The sequence below is a fragment of the Lissotriton helveticus genome, chromosome 5_1 (genome assembly GCF_964261635.1).
Source record: "Lissotriton helveticus chromosome 5_1, aLisHel1.1, whole genome shotgun sequence".
NCBI lineage: Eukaryota > Metazoa > Chordata > Amphibia > Caudata > Salamandridae > Lissotriton > Lissotriton helveticus.
In genome coordinates this window covers 98,337,519-98,353,908 of record NC_136065.1, presented here as the reverse complement: position 1 = coordinate 98,353,908, position 16,390 = coordinate 98,337,519, and the positions used below count along the sequence as shown (strand labels likewise).

The 16,390-nt window shown below is 44.0% G+C and overlaps 1 protein-coding gene across 1 annotated transcript in view; it reads left to right on the top strand.

Annotated features, from left to right (window-relative positions):
• LOC144752402 (E3 ubiquitin-protein ligase TRIM39-like) overlaps positions 1 to 16,390 on the top strand; it is a 139,965-nt gene that overhangs the window by 40,795 nt on the left and 82,780 nt on the right. The window contains exon 3 of the mRNA XM_078640334.1: positions 7,353 to 7,583. Coding sequence (XP_078496460.1) covers positions 7,353 to 7,583 — 231 coding nt within the window. The remainder of the gene's footprint in view (positions 1 to 7,352; positions 7,584 to 16,390) is intronic.

Genomic DNA, 16,390 nt, shown 5'->3' with positions numbered 1-16,390 from the left:
ACTGTAGCTGGAATGGCAACCTGCTCTTCATACAGTGCGCGCATGCGTCGTGAATGATGGCTACTCATTGACGCTTTACGTACATTGCAGAAGTAACACTATCGACAGATTGCCGATGTAAAGGCTATTCCAATAACCATAGACACTCGTAAAAAGTGGGATAATTAGATGATGTCAGATTGTGCTTTGCACTGCTTTTTAATCCTGCCAGTTTGGACAAGCCAATAAATAATTTTTGGCCCTCACTAGGTAGTTTTAAATCACGTTTCTCTTTCTAACTACATCCAGTGCTGCACCCTCACCACATCTAATACTCACATATGGGATTTTAGCATCCTTACCTCCTCAGGTTACACAAAAAAGCACCCCAGAGCTCCTACCTCACAGTGTGGGAGTTGTAGCCCTCAGTGGGACTAGGTTTTCCCAATGGGAGGAGAAGCCCATCTGATGAAGTATGCCACCTATGGTGGGTGAAGGCATTAGTCCTGAAAGGGATTGCTCCCCAGAGTAGCGTTATTGAGAGACACATTTCTTCACTCCTTTCTAGACCGAGAAGTACTGTGATTTGATTAGTGACAAGTTCTTTTCAAGTTGAATTTGTGAGATTCAGCAGTAGTTTGTGAGAGCTTCTAAGGGTTCTATTCAAGCCGGATAGTTCAAGATTTTTTGCCAGGTAAACTGGAGTGTTGTAATGAAGTGATTTGTGTGTTAAGCAGGCTATCTTGAGACAAATCCTTGCTTCGAAGGGGAGCCAATTGAGTTGAATTAGGTCTGGTGTGATGTGCTCACGTTTTCCTGAGCCTGTGATGAATCTGGCAGCAAAGTACAAAGTAGCCTTTAATGGGGCAAGTCTAGATTTGGGAAGCCCAGCCAGGGTCGCCATCCTGTAGTCTAAACGGGAGCTAACTAGGGTTTGGACTGGAAGCTTCATGTTGTCAGGAGGTATGAAGGGTTTGATTTTCCTTAACATGTAGAGTTGATTATTAGCTCCTCCAGTTCTTGTGCTGATGTGGTCTTGTATATTCAGGTGTTTGTCCAGAGTTATGCCTAATTATCTAGTGGAGTCCACAGCATGTGGGGGTCAACTCAGCGCCGTTAGTTATTTGAGCCAGTCCTGGATGGGTGTAGGATAATTGTTTGGGGAAATTGGGAGGGATTTGGTTTTCATAGTGTTTAACATAAGGTGATCAATCAATCAATCAATCAGGTTTTTGCAGCGCGCACTACTCACCCGTTAGGGACTCAAGGCGCTTGTGGGTTAACCAGTGCTGAGTTTTGCACAAGGGCTGAGTTAAGAGTTTTGATGTCATCGGGTATTGAAATGTTCATGTACAGTTGACTACATGCGGCAGTGTATGTTCGAGAGGTCCAGAATTTCAGTGTGACGTTCAATGGACAGCTTGAAGAGCGTGGGTGATAGTGCCGATCCTCGAGGCACTCCTATTGAGACTGGGGTACTGTTAGAAAGGGAGTGGTGGACTTTGATTCTCTGAGTTCTACTATGCAGGAATGATGCAAACTAATTTAAGACTGGGCCTGAAAACCCCATCCGCTTTTCAAGAAGATCAATCAAGGTGTCATGTTTGACTGTGTCGAACCCCGTGGAAAGATCAAGGAACATAAGAAGGCAACTTTCATTTTAGTCCAATAGTCTCAATGTGTCATCCACAATGTGTGTCAGAGCAGTTTCAGTACTGTGTCCAGATCTGAAGCCTGATTGATATTGGTTGAGGAGTGGGATTTGTTTGATGTGATTACATAGTTGTGTGTGTATGTATTTCTCAAGACGTTTGGCTAAAGTCGTGATGTTGGAGATAGGTCTGATTTTGTTAGTGTCCATTAAATCTGCATTTGGCTTTTTTGGGATAAGGGTGACTTGATCCATCGTGAGGCAATCAGGAATCAAACCTTGCAGGAGAGATTCCTGCTGTGTCACTAGTAAGCAGGAAGATCATTGTTCTCCTTTGGTGTGCCACTAGTATACAGGGAGAGGTTTATGCGCCCATGATTTGTTGTGCTTCTGTTGTGTGCCACTAGTAAACAGGTAGAGGGTTGTTCTTTTTGTTGTCACTAGTACATAGGTAGAGGAATGTGCTTCTGTGCTTTGTCACTAGTATAATGGTAGAGCGTTGTGTCCTACATGTGTCACCGATATACAGGTAGAGGGTTGCGCTCCTGTTCTGTATCACTAATATACTAATAGGGGGTTGTGCTCTTGGGCTGTGCCACTAGTATCAAGTAGAGAGTTCTTCTCCTGCGTTGTCACTAGTATACAATTAGAAGGTTCTTCTCCTGTGCTGTCACTAGTATACAAGTAGAGAGTTCTTCTCCTGTGCTGTCACTAGTATACAAGTAGAGGGGTATTCTCCTGTCACTAGTATTAAGTAGAGGTTTCTTCTCCTGTGCTGTTACTAGTATACAAGTAGATGGTTCTTCCCCTGTGCTGTCACTAGTATACAGGTAGAGAGTTATTCTCCTGCGCTGTCACTAGTATACAAGGAGAGAGCTGTTCTCCTGCTCTGTCACTAGTGTACAGATATAGGTTTGTGCTCTTGGGCTGTTTTACTAGTATACAAGTAGAGAGTTCTTCTCCTGTGCTGTCACTAGTATGCAAGTAGAGGGTTATTCTCCTGCGCTGTCACTAGTATACAAGTAGAGGGTACTTCTCCTGTGCTGTCACTAGTATACAAGTAGAGGTTTCTTCTCTTGCGCTGTCACTAGTATACAAGTAAAGAGTTCTTCTCCTGTGCTGTCACTAATATACAAGTAGAGAGTTCTTCTCCTGTGCTGTCACTAGTATACAAGTAGAGGGTTCTTCTCTTGTGATGTCACTAGTATACAAGTAGAGGGTTCTTCTCTTGTGATGTCACTAGTATACACGTAGAGGGTTCTTCTCCTGTGCTGTCACTAGTATACAAGTAGAGGGTTCTTCTCTTGTGATGTCACTAGTATACACGTAGAGGGTTCTTCTCTTGTGCTGTCACTAGTATACACGTAGAGGGTTCTTCTCCTGTGCTGTCACTAGTATACAAGTAGAGGGTTCTTCTCTTGTGCTGTCACGAGTATACAAGTAGAGGGTTCTTCTCCTGCGCTGTCGCTAGTATATAAGTAGAGGGTTCTTCTCCTGTGCTGTCACTAGTATACAAGTAAAGGGTTCTTGTCCTGTGCTGTCACTAGTATACAAATAGAGGGTGCTTCTCCTGTGCTGTCGCTAGTATATAAGTAGAGGGTTCTTCTCCTGCGCTGTCACTAGTATACAAGTAAAGGGTTCAATGTCCTGTGCTGTCACTAGTATACAAATAGAGGGTGCTTCTCCTGGGCTGTCACTAGTAAACAGATGAAGGTTGATCTCCTGCTCTGTAACTACTATACAGGCAGAGCAGGGGTTCCAAATCTGGGGTACCTGCACCCCAGGGGATGCGAGATGGCATTTCAGGGGGTGCGACAATGAGGGAAAGTATGTACTGTATGCACTATAAGAATCCAGCGAGAATAGGCGCAGGGGGTGCAAACATTAATCCAACATTCCCTCCTGATGTAGAGGGTTGTTCTCCTGTGATGTGCCACTAGTATACCTGTAGAGGGTTGCACTCCTGTGCAGTGTTGCTGATATAAATTTAGAGGGGTGTGTTTCTGTGCAGTGTTACTGGCTTACAGATAGAGGGCTGCGCTCCTGTATGTGTTACTAGTAGAGAGATGGAGGGTTATGGTCCTGTGGTGTGTCATTAGTAAACAGGTTGACTGTTGTGCTTAAGTGGTGTGTCACTAGTATACAGGTAGAGGGTTGTGCACCTGGGTTGTTTCACTAGTATGCAGGTGGAGGGCTGAGCTCCCATGGTGTGCAACTGGTGTACATGCATATGGTTATGCTCCTGTGATGAACCATTAGTATATAGGTATAAGGTTGAGCTCCTGTGAAGTCACCAGTATGCAGATGGAGAGTTGCTCTCCTGTCCTGTGTCACTAGTATATAGGTGGGGAGTTGTGCTCCTGTGCTATGTCACTAGTATACAGGTAGAGGGTTGAACTTCTGTAATGTGTCACCAGTATACAGGTGTAGTGTTGTGCTTCTCTGTGTGTCACTAGTATTCAGGTAGATGGTTGTGCCCTTGTGCTGTGTCACTAGTTTTCAAGTGGAGGGTTGTGCTCCTGTGCTGAGTCACCATCACACAGGTGGCGCGTTGTATTCCTGTGATGTGCCAATAGTATAGAGGTAGAGGGTTGTGCTGCTGTGCTCTATCACTAGGATACAGATGGGTTGTTGTGCTGCTGTGCTGTGTCTGTATTGTACAGGTAGAGTGTGGTGCTCCTGTGGTGTGCCACTAGTATACAGATAGTGACAGCAAAGAAGGGCAACGGTTTAACTGTATACTAGTGACACCGCTCAGGAGCACAACTGTCTACCTTAATACAAGTGAAACATCACAGGAGCACAATCCTCAGTTTATACTAGTGGCACAACACAGGAGCAGCACAAGAGCACAACCATCTACCTGTATACTAGTGACATGGAACAGGAGCACAAACCTCTCCGAGCACATACCTCTACCTGGATACTAGTCTCACATACAGGTGCTCAATCCTCAACCTATATATTTATGACACAGCACAGGAGCACGCTCCTCTAACTGTATAGTAATGAAACAGTAGTGGAGCATGACCCTCTACCAGTATACTACTTACACAACACAGGAGTTCACCCCTCTAACTGTATACTAGTGGCAGCACAGAAGAACAACCATCTGCCTCTCTACTAGTGACAGCACAGAAGCACAACCCTCTACCTGTATACTAGTGACACATACAGGAGCACAACCTCCTACCTGTATACTAGTGACACAGCATAGGAGCACAACCCTCTACCTGTTTAGTATTGACACATCTCAGGATCACAACCCTCTACCTGTATCCGAGTGACACAGCACAGGAGCAGAACTCCCTACCAGGAGTGAGGGCTCTCCAGTATTTCTGAGTCCAGTCCTTCTTGGTGATGGCAGAGGGACATACCTCTCTCCACTGCTGAAACCCTCCTATTCGTGCAAGAGTGAGACATACCTCACCTGATAACGCACAGGATGCTACAATAAACTACAGTGTGTCATACCTCACCGGGTAACACACAGGCTCCTGCTCTAAGCCACAATGTGACATATTACCTGATAACACACAGGGTCATAAGCTACAGGTTAACACACCTCACATGATAACACACATGATCTTACACTAAGCTACAGTGTGACATACCTCACCTGATAACATACAGGCTCCTGCTCTAGCTCACAGTGTGACATACCTCACCCGATAACACACAGGCTCCTGCTCTAAGCCACTGTGTGACATACCTCACCCGATAACACACAGGCTCCTTCCCTAAGCTACAGTGTGACATACCTCACCTGATTACAGACAAGCTCCTTCCCTAAGCTACAGTGTGACATACCTCACCTGATAACGCACAGGCTCCTTCCCTAAGCTACAGTGTGACATACCTCACCTGATTACAGACAAGCTCCTTCCCTAAGCTACAGTGTGACATACCTCACCCAATAACACACAGGCTCCTGCTCTAAGATACAATGTGACATACCTCACCTCAAAACACACAGGCTCCTGCTCTAAGCCACAGTGTGACATACCTCACCTGATAACACACAGGCTCCTGCTCTAAGCTGCAGTGTGACATACCTCACCTAAAAACATGCAGGCTCCTGCTCTAAGCCACAGTGTGACACACTTCACCTGAAAACACACAGGCTCCTGCTCTAAGCCATAGCATGACATACTTCACCTGATAACACACAGGCTCCTGCTCTAAGATACAGTGTGACACACCTCACCTGATAACACACGGACTCCTGCTCTAAGCCACAGTGTGACATACCTCACCTGATCAGTATTGTGCTTCCAAATTTGGTTGCATCCCTTTAGGGCACACCTTTGCTTCCTTACAATAAAAAGGACTCCACTATTGTTTCTTTAAATGTTGTGGTTTATTTTCAAGCTTGTAGAAGTATTCTTGAATTTCTTTTATTCCTTTGTAGAGTTTTTATCATTCAATTATCATGATCAATACATTCCAATAGCTCTGATGCATTTCGGGCTGGGAAGCCCTTCTTCGCGGAGCTTATCTACAAAATACGAAGAAAATGCTACACCTCACCTGATAACACACAGGCTCCTGCTCTAAGCTTCAGTGTGACATACCTCACCTGATAACACACAGGCTCCTGCTCTAAGCTTCAGTGTGACATACCTCACCTGATAACACACAGGCTCCTGCTCTAAGCTGCAGTGTGACATACCTCACCTGATAACACATGGGCTCCTGCTCTATGCTTCAGTGTGACATACTTCACCTAAAAACACACAGGCTCTTGCTCTAAGCCACAGTGTGACATACCTCACCTGATAGCGCACAGGCTCCTGCTCTAAGCCACAGTGTGACATACCTCACCTGATAACACACAGGCTCCTGCTCTAAGCCACAGTGTGACATACCTCACCTGATAACACACAGGCTCCTGCTCTAAGCTAAAGTGTGACATACCTCACCTAATAACACACAGGCTCCTGCTCTAAGCCACAGTGTGACATCCCTCACCTGATAACTCACAGCCTCCTATCTTAGGATGGGACAAGATATCTAACCAACCTCTTCTCCCAACTTCTATAGGAATTTGAATTTGTGAATTACCTGCAGAAACCGGTACAGTTACAACAATTTATCTGGCAATTCTCCATTTAACAACAGAATACACATAATCTTTATGAATTTAAACATGAAATTACCTCTTCGGTGATTCTACCTCACTGTGAATGAGGGCCGTAGTAGGACACCCTCTCAGAGTCTCCTTCTGGAGGGAGCACATCCTGTGTTCTGGCAGGGCTGGGGCAGCCCGCACACCACTTACATCCTCTCTTCCATCCCAAATGCTTCAACTTCCTGCCTCATCCCCCATTTATATTCTCTTGTGTCAGTCACATTGACTCACGCTTGACTTTAGCCAGTCTCGCCACTCAACCTGTCACCGGGTCTTTGACTGTCTCTGCCTACGGGTGATTTTCTTCCTTGCCCTCTCTCCATGGATTGAGCTTCTCTGCAGCTTCACAAATTCTGACCCCTCCACAGTTCGTGAGGGGTCTGAGGAAAGGGAGTGGGAGCAGGAGAAGAAGACGGTAAATGGGAAGGTAGTAAGAGATTTCAGTTCAGAAATTGGGAGAAGCACGCTAGTGTTATGATTTTTTATAGAAGTTATCAACCCGTCCACCCTCCCCCTGATCTCCCACTCTAGGGACGGCTTGTAGGAAGCTTTTTAAAATCTAAACAGCTTGTGTTTTTTTGCTTCTGACAGGACAAGTTAAGAACTGAGAAAAAGAAAATTGAATCTGAGTTTGAAAAACTGCGGCAGCTCCTGAAAGAAAATGAGCAAACACTTCACAGAAGACTGGAGGAGATGGAGAAGAAAATTACCATGGTAGAAAATGCAAATATCACCAGACTGTCCAAACAAATCACCTCTCTCAATGCCCTGATAACGGCAATAGAAAAGAAGTGTGAGGAGCCAGCATGGGAACTCCTGAAGGTGAGATATCAATCAATCAACTTGGATTTGTAGAGCATGGCTAATCATCCTTGAGGGTATCCAGGTGCTGGGTTCTTGCTACGATCAGTTGAAAAAACAGGTCTTGAGTCCTTTTCTGAATTCAGGGAGAGAGGATGATGCTTGGAGGTGCAGGGGGAGGTTGTTTTAAGACTTTGCAGTGAGGTAGGAGAAGGAACATCCTCCACTGTTGCTTCGGCGGATGCAGAGAGTGTGGGCGAGGGAGATGGAGGGCAGGTGTCTGGAGGGTTGGTGGAAGTTCAGGTGGTGGTTGATGTATACTGGTCCTTGGTCATGGGTGACCTTGTGGCCTCGGTCAACATTTTGAATTGGCATCTTTTCTGGATGGAGAGCCAATGGAGGTTCCTGAGGTGGGGGATGATGTGGTTCCTCCCGGGGAGGTCAAGGATAAGTCTGGCAGCTGAGTTTTGTATTGTCTGGATCCTCTTCAGGAGGTGGGTGGTGAGTCCTGCCTAGACCGTGTTGCCGTAGTGCAGCTAGCTGGAGAGCAGTGCTTGAGTGACGGCTTTCCTGGTGTTGACTTGGAGCCATCTGAAGATCTTTCGGAGCATGTGAAGGGTGAGGAATCTGGCATAGAAGACTGCTTTGATCTCGCGTTTCATGGTGAGTTAGCTGTCCAGTATGACCCTGAGGTTGCAGACATGGCCTGTCATTGTGGGTCTGAGTTCAGAGGGCCATCAGCTGTGGTCCCATGCGAAGGAGCTGTTCCCAAATATTAGCACTTCTGTCTTGTCCGTGTTGAGCTTCATGCAGCTGGTCTTCATTCAGTAGGCTATGCTCGTCATGCAGTTTTGGAAGTTGGTCCTGGTGGGGGAGAAGTCTTCTGTGAGTGAGATGATGAGCTGGGTGTTGTTTGCATAGGATATGATGTTGAGGCCATTGATTCTAAAGATGTCGGCCAATATATGTGTTGAACAGTGTGGGGCCGATTGATCTGCCTTGAGGGTCGCCGCAGATGATGCTCTTGGGTTCCGAAGTGAAGGGTGGTTGGTGGATCATTTGGGTTCCTCCTGTGCGGACGGTTGTGATCCATTTGAATCTTTTGATGTGGGTGTGGTATGATACGGTGTGAAACGCTGCTTAGAGATCAAGTAGAATCAGGGCTCCTGTCTCCCCACAGTTGAGGATAGACCTGACATCATCAGTGGTGGAGATCAGGGCTGTCTCAGTGCTGTGGTTGGGGTGTAATCTGGTTTGGGAGGTGTCCAGTGGATTGTTGCTCTCCTGGTGTTCTGGGAGTTAGGGATTGATCGCCTTCTCGAGGAGTTTGGCTGTGTTGGGGAGCAGAGACATGGGGCGGTAGTTCTTGAGTTCTCTGGGGTTTCTTGAGGACGGGTCTGAACTCTGCATATTTCCATTGATCGGGAGAGGTGGCTGTGGTGATGAATGCTTTGAGAATGGAGGTGAGTTTGCAGCTGATTTCCTTGCTCTTGAGGTTGAAGTGGTAGTGGGTGCAAGGGTTCGTGGGTGCTCCAGAGTAGATGGAGTTCATGATGACTGTGGTGCTCTGTGTGATGAGCAGTTTCCATACGGTGAGTGGATGATTGTGTGTGGTGTCAGTTGTCATGAGGAGGCTGTATAGGTCGGTGGGTTGGGGTTCAAAGTTGCTGTAGATAGTGGATGTCTTGTGTGGAAGTAATCAGCCAGTGTGTTGCGGAGTTCCTTGGAAGGGGAGATGGTGTTCTCGGTGGCTGAAGGGCAAGAGTGCTCTCTGGCGATATTCAAGAGTTTCTTGCTGTGGTTGAAACTTGCTTCGATGCAGTCCATGAGGGCGCATCTTTTCTTGTCTTTCAGGCATTGATGGTATTTGTTGAGGGCTGACGTGAAGGTGTCTCGGTCTGTTGGATCTTTGCTGATGCGCCAATGTCTTTCTAAGTATTTGCAGTCATGTTTCATGGTCCTCAGTTCTGGTATATACCAGATGGCTTGTTTGGTGGATCTCCTGGTCTTGTCAGGCTTGATAGGGGCGACTCTGTCCGAGCAGTAGGAGATATTGTTTGGTAAATAAAACAGAAGAAGGGAGTGAAATATTTTTTTTTTGTTCAGCATTAAATGTATGAGTGGGACATACATTTCTCCTGGCTGGGTCAATGCACGGTGACTGCATGTACTCTGAGAGCCACGTACAATATACAGAGATGGCTAATTTACATTGTCCTACTTGAGTGAGCATCCCTCTGAGGGTGACAAGCAGCAACCATCTGAGGGTGACAGAGAACATCCAGACTATCCCTTCGAGGGTGACAGGGAAATCACTCTGAGGATGACAGAGAGCATCCTTTGAGGGCGACAGGCAGTATCCCTCCGAGGGTGACAGTGAGAATCACTCTCTGGTTCCACAAACAGTTCTCAAACAGTCTAAGTTGAAGTAGTTTATAATGACCATGACCTGTCAATGTTGGTACAAACATGTAATTCACCAGTCAGTCTCAACACATGTTCAAATGTCATGTTTGCTTTTAGGAAACTGATAGATAATAAACCTTTATTTCCCCGGGTGACTAATTTAGCTAAAAGCTTGTCGTATAGTTTTGTGTCAGTGTTGAGATATGAAATGGGACCAGTAAGACCCACAATCCAAGGGGGGCTCATCCCTTTTACAAGAGAGGACCACTCTTGCCTCCTGCTAGGATGGTGGACCCTGCCCCATTGATATGACCTTGTGACTCATTTTAGGATGCTCTTCCGTGATCTTTGATGTAGCCTCTCCTGTAATTAAAGGAAGATTAATCCTGACCTGCTGATGAACCTCTTGTGTCAGTCGAGGACGATGGCCCATGATCTGTTGATGAAACTCCAACTGTCCTAATTGTTTGGGTTCTCTGATGATAGTGGTCCTGTGCGTGCCACTACCCAATAAGTCAGTAACTCTACTGTCTATCAATAGATAATATTCAGATGTGGGGAGCAGTATCGTCAAAGATCATACAATTTCTGAGAAACATGTAAATATCAAACAATATGTTTTATATATATATAAATTCAATATTTACTTGAAAGATATTTTTCTTTGACACATTCTGATTCATATTGAACCTAAAACACCTTTTACATCATTGATGGTCATGAATTACTATAGTACTCCCATGTTAAGCTCTTCCTAAAAGCTCAGATGTCACAGAGTATTATATCAGAAACGCTGGATCTCTGAGAGTGATCATCAAGGTGTAGTCATTTGCTGTGAATCAATATAGCCCATACAGCGCACACAGGTTTCATGGTTGTAAACATCGAACTGAATGTGCTTCACAATTATTAATTTTTTTTTTTTTTTTTTATATAGCGCACTGCGACCCGAAGGCGTCTAGGCGCTAACCTGGCGGAAAAAAATCACAACAGCCACGTAAAAAAGAGCACAGAAGATTTAGATGGAAAAGAGCCAAGTTTTCAGATCTTTTCTAAAAGGCAGAAGATATTGGGCTGATTTCAGTTGAATAGGAAGTGCATTCCACCACCTGGTCGTAATAAGATGAAAGCTTTTCCCTCCCCATCGCTGTAGGCGGTAATTGGGAATCTTGACATTATTGGCCGATGAGAAACGGAGCGTCCTAGTGGGTAGATACCATTGAAAAAGATCCTGCAAAGACTTCGGGCCAATACCATGTAAAGCCTTGAAGGCGATGCACAGTGCTTTAAAGCGGATTCGCTTTATAATAGGCAACCAATGTAATTCATTTAAAGCATGTTTTGCAGAAGAGAAACGGGGAAGACCGAACAGAAGGCGGGCCGCTGCATTTTGGAGAACATGTAACTTGGCAGTAACAGATTTGCAGGCACCCACCAACAGCCCGTTACAGTAATCCAACTTGGACATGACCAACGCTGCATCACTGTTCTTTGTTGATCCACTGGAATAAAAAGAAACACTTTCCGAAGAATACGAAGGGTGTAATAGGTAGAGGATGTCAACATGTTTATGTGGTGAGAAAAACCAAGGGAGGAATCAATAATGACACCAAGGTTTTTAGCCTTTACTACCGGAGATGGAGTGGGGCCCAGCTCAGCGGGCCACCAATCAGCAGACCATATTGAGGCATCCTTTCCAAAAATTAGTACCTCGGTATTATTAGAGTTGAGCTTTAAACAATTGGTATCCATCCAACTGCTGACATCACTCATATATTCTCTCTTACAGTTATTCTCTATTTCTAATGAGGGCACTTTCCATTCGCCAACTTTGAACTTGGTGTCACCCTTTAAACAGTGCGTTTGAGTCCTTACACTGATATGAACTTGTAATTTAGCCCCGCTGCATGTAGGTCACAGGCGACTTGTCATAAAGAGTGCAGTACTCCAAACCCTTTGCTCATGCTTGGTTCTTCTTTAAACTTTAATATAGGGTCTCCCATCTCAGCCTCTTCACTCCAACAGCTCACCATATTCTGTGATTAATTAATCCAGTAATTGGTGGGAGTTTCACACAAGCAGATCCTTTAAAAGTCCATAACTGCACAAGAGGTGGTCACAGGTCTTTGCTATTCCTGGCACCTGTGATCTCATTTCCTAGATGGCTTCAACTTACATGTACTCCTCTAGTACTCCTTCTGCCCATACCTCCTCACCCTACAGGGCACTCTTCCAGTACCCCTTCTGCTCAAACCTCCTCCTGGGCACACTTCCTGTACCTCTTCCGCTCGTACCTCCTCCTGGGCACACTTCCAGTACCGCTACTGCTCTTACCTCCTCCTCCTGGGCACACTTCCAGTACATCTTCTGCTCAGTGAGTTGGCCTCTTACACCAAGGTAGATCCAACTCCTTCAGCAGGTTTAGGAGCAAGCCCCTTGCACCACTACTTACTCAGCAGTCACAAGGGCTGATGACTTCACAAGGCAGGCTTCTCACTTGGGGTTGTAATTCACCAACCACCTTTCTCCAGCAGACAGCTCCTCTATTCTACAGGCAGCCTACAGCTCTCCATGCAGAGGTCCTTTCTAGGTTGCCCTTACCTGTAAGAAAGCAGCAATCAGGGATCCTGGCTCTGGAACTGATATATTTATCTCCATTAATGCTTTGTGGGTCTTGACACTGGTCAAAGAGACTGCTGGCACAGTGACCTGGGTTCTCTTCCAGGGGATCCTCATCAATAGTCATAAGCACATGAATATTCCCACCCATGCGCGGGACCCCAGAAAAATATCACATATATGCGAAACATATATGTAGCTATATCTATATATATCTATCTATCTATCTTTCTTTATATATATATATATATATATATATATATATATATATATATATATATATATATATATATATATATATATATATATATATATATATATATATATATATATATATTCACTGAAAAAACCATAGGTTTCACACCAGTTATGGTTAGCTGAACATTTTACTCATACAAAACCATTGAAATTCCCACGTTATAGTTAGTTGGACTCACTATAACTTGCGCGCCCGCAATCCACTGCTGATGATGTCACATACTACATCATTCATGACATGGTCAGTGACATCACTGATGACATCACTGATGACATCTCAAATGACATCACTGATGACATCACTGATGACATCTCAAATGACATCACTGATGACATCACTGATGACATCATCCAGTAAATGTGTGTTCCTGTAAATTAAAAATTAAAAATGTGTTTAACATATTGTAGAATAAGTGTATGTATGAGTGTTTGGATAATGGATTTAGTAGGTGCGTGACTGAGTCGGAGATTAAATGTGTCTTACTGAATGCATGGGTTAGTGACTAAACTGTCTGAATGTGTGCATCATTAGGTCTGTTGTTGTGTAAGCTGCTGCATGTGTTGATCAGTAGCTATATGAGTGGCTATATGGGTTATTGATTGGTTGTCCAAGTATTTGTGTGTGAGGGTGAGTGTGTGTGTGGGTGGCTGGGTGGTGTGTGACTCTGTGCATATATGTGTTAGCAGTTGATTCACTTGGTATATGGGTTCAACAGTGCATGTGGAAAGAGCTGTATGGGTGGTTGACTGTCTGCATGGGTGTGTTGGTGAGTGAATAGCTATCTCAGTGCTCCATGTCTAAGTAAGTACATATGTAAAACACAGTGCATGTGAGAGTTGGCATATATAAATGACTATACATGAGAGCCTGTGATTGCGTAAGTGACTGTATGGATCAATGTGTACTTGTATCAGTGATTGTAAAAGAGAGTAAGTATGTGTTACTATATGTTTGAATAAGTAAGGTTTAGTGTGCATAAATGTGTAGTTAAGGAAATAGGAGTGTGATTGATTCTTTGCATAACTGACTAGGTGTGTGAGTAACTCTGTGGATGAGTGTCAGAGTGTGAGTGTCTGTATAGGTGTATGAGTGGATATGATAGTGTTCTATTGATGAGTGACTGTATGTATGAGTGATTGTATGGGTGAATGAGTGGATTTGTGTGTAGACCTAGGAATCAGTGAGTGCGTATGTAGTTACGGGTATTGGTGTGTCAATAATTTCAGGAATGGTAGTTTGTATTTAACACTGGGTGTATCAAAGGTTAGATTAGAGTGTGAGGAGGTGCATCGTATTATCACATGGATGATCTCATCAGTGATGTCATCAGTGATGTCATTTGAGATGTCATCAGTGATGTCATCAGTGATGTCATTTGAGATGTCAACAGTAAAGTCATCAGTGATGTCACTGACCATGTCATGAATGATGTAATATGTGACATCATCAGCAGTGGATTGCGGGCGCGCGAGTTATAGTGAGTCCAACTAACTATAACGTGGGAATTTCAATGGTTTTGTATGAGTAAAATGTTCAGCTAACTATAACTGGTGTGAAACCTATGGATTTTTCAGTGAATTTGAAAGGTTTTTTAAATGCTAATTCCTAACTATAACGAGTGTGAAACCTATGTTTTTTTTAGTGAATTTCAAAGGTTTTTTAAATGCTAATTCCTAACTATAACGATTGTGAAACCTATGGTTTTTTCAGTGAATTTCAAAGGTTTTTTAAATGCTAATTACTAACTATAACGATTGTGAAACCTATGTTTTTTTAGTGAATTTCAAAGGTTTTTTAAAAGCTAATTCCTAACTATAACGATTGTGAAACCTATGTTTTTTTCAGTGATTTTCATTGTTTTTTAAAAAGCAAATTCCTTTGTATATCGACTTTGTAACCTACGAGTAAGTATTAATTATATTTAAAAAATATATATATATATTTGTTCAATGTTTTTTTTTTTTAAATCATTTTTTCCTGGTGCGCGCACCGGTAAGCTTACCCGTATAATTTTGACTTGAGGCGCTCAGGGTGCGCGCACCGGTAAGCTCTCCCGAGAGCGCAGCAAGAGCGCTATATCTGCGTTCGTAAAAAAAAATATGTATGAAAAGTAAATAATAATGCAAGACATTCAGTACCATACTTATAGAAGCAGTATTTTTGATTTACGAAATGAAAATGATTTTCCATTTCCGTAAAGCTACCAAAACGTCACTCAGGCACGCCGCGTAAGCGCCCCCGGAGGCGCCTACGTTCGCACCGCGTAAGCGCCCCTGGAAGCGCTCCGGTGCGCGCAGCATAAGCGCGTCAAGTCATGTGACCTTAAAATAACACTTTTCATTGGTTGCTAACAGTTTTTTTTTTACAAAGAATGAAATCCCCACCCATTTCCTTCAATTCTTCTTTCACTTTTGTGACTGCAAGACCTGTCTTTTTGCTGCTTAATCTTTGTTGAATTATTATGGCTGCCAGAGCATCAAGCAGCAATGATGACTCTGATGGATTCATTGATGAAGAGCCTCCTCAGCCTAGAGTTAAGGAGCATTTTATCTGGAAATTTTTTGACATTCCTGAGGGACATAAGAAAGTAAATGCTGCAAAGGTGGAGTGTAAGATCTGCCATACGGTACTTTCCAGAGGAGACCCAACAAGGAAGTACAGTTTTGGTAATTCTACCATGATTCGCCACGTCGAGAGAAGGCATCCCCTGAACTATGCCCGGGAGAGTGTCAGGGCTCTGGCACGAGAGGCTCGAAGAGATGGTGCCTCTACTTCAACTGGAGGAGAAACTACATTGGTGAGGGGGCGACCAGAAGAGCTGATCCCTAATATTCAGCCTGCTTTTAATGAAGCCATAATTAAATGCAGACAATGTGATCAGCTACTTTGTTATGGGGAACAAAGTGTTTTGCTCATGGTTCGAGCACTAGAGAACCACTGCTGCCGTCCCCAGCCCTAATTTTGTTTGAGCAGCTTCCCATTCCCTGTTTTTGTTTTTGTTCAAAAAAAAGGAAAAAAGAAGAAAAAAAAAGTTCTTTTCAGAACTACCTCCAATTCTCATCAAAGAGCTGTATTCTTGAAAAAATGAAAAAGAGTAACTGAAGTGGAGTGCTGTGAGAGAAGAGAGGAAAATGAGTGAGAAAGCAAAGAAAGGGATGAGAGGGAAAGGGAAGTGAAGTAGGGGGACTGAAAGAAGGTGAGTGTGGGGAAGGAGAGTGAGGAGAAGGAGAGTGAACATGGGGAATGTGGATAAGTGAAGAAAATGTAGTAAAAGAACGGGGGTGTGGAAGATAAGAAAAGAGCAGTGATGTTTAGGAAAGAGTGGAGATACAGACTGCATAAACACAAGTGAGTGTGAGACAAGGTGAGTAAGGCAGTGAAGAAACAGAGAAAGTGAAAGAAAAAGTAAGAGTAGAAGACTGAAGGCCTCATTTATAAGGCCATGCATCACTTTTACGCCGGCGGTGCGTCACTTTTTGTGAAGCACCAGCGCTGTAAAAAATGCACCTTGTTGAGTCGTATTTATAAAGTGACGCATCTAGGT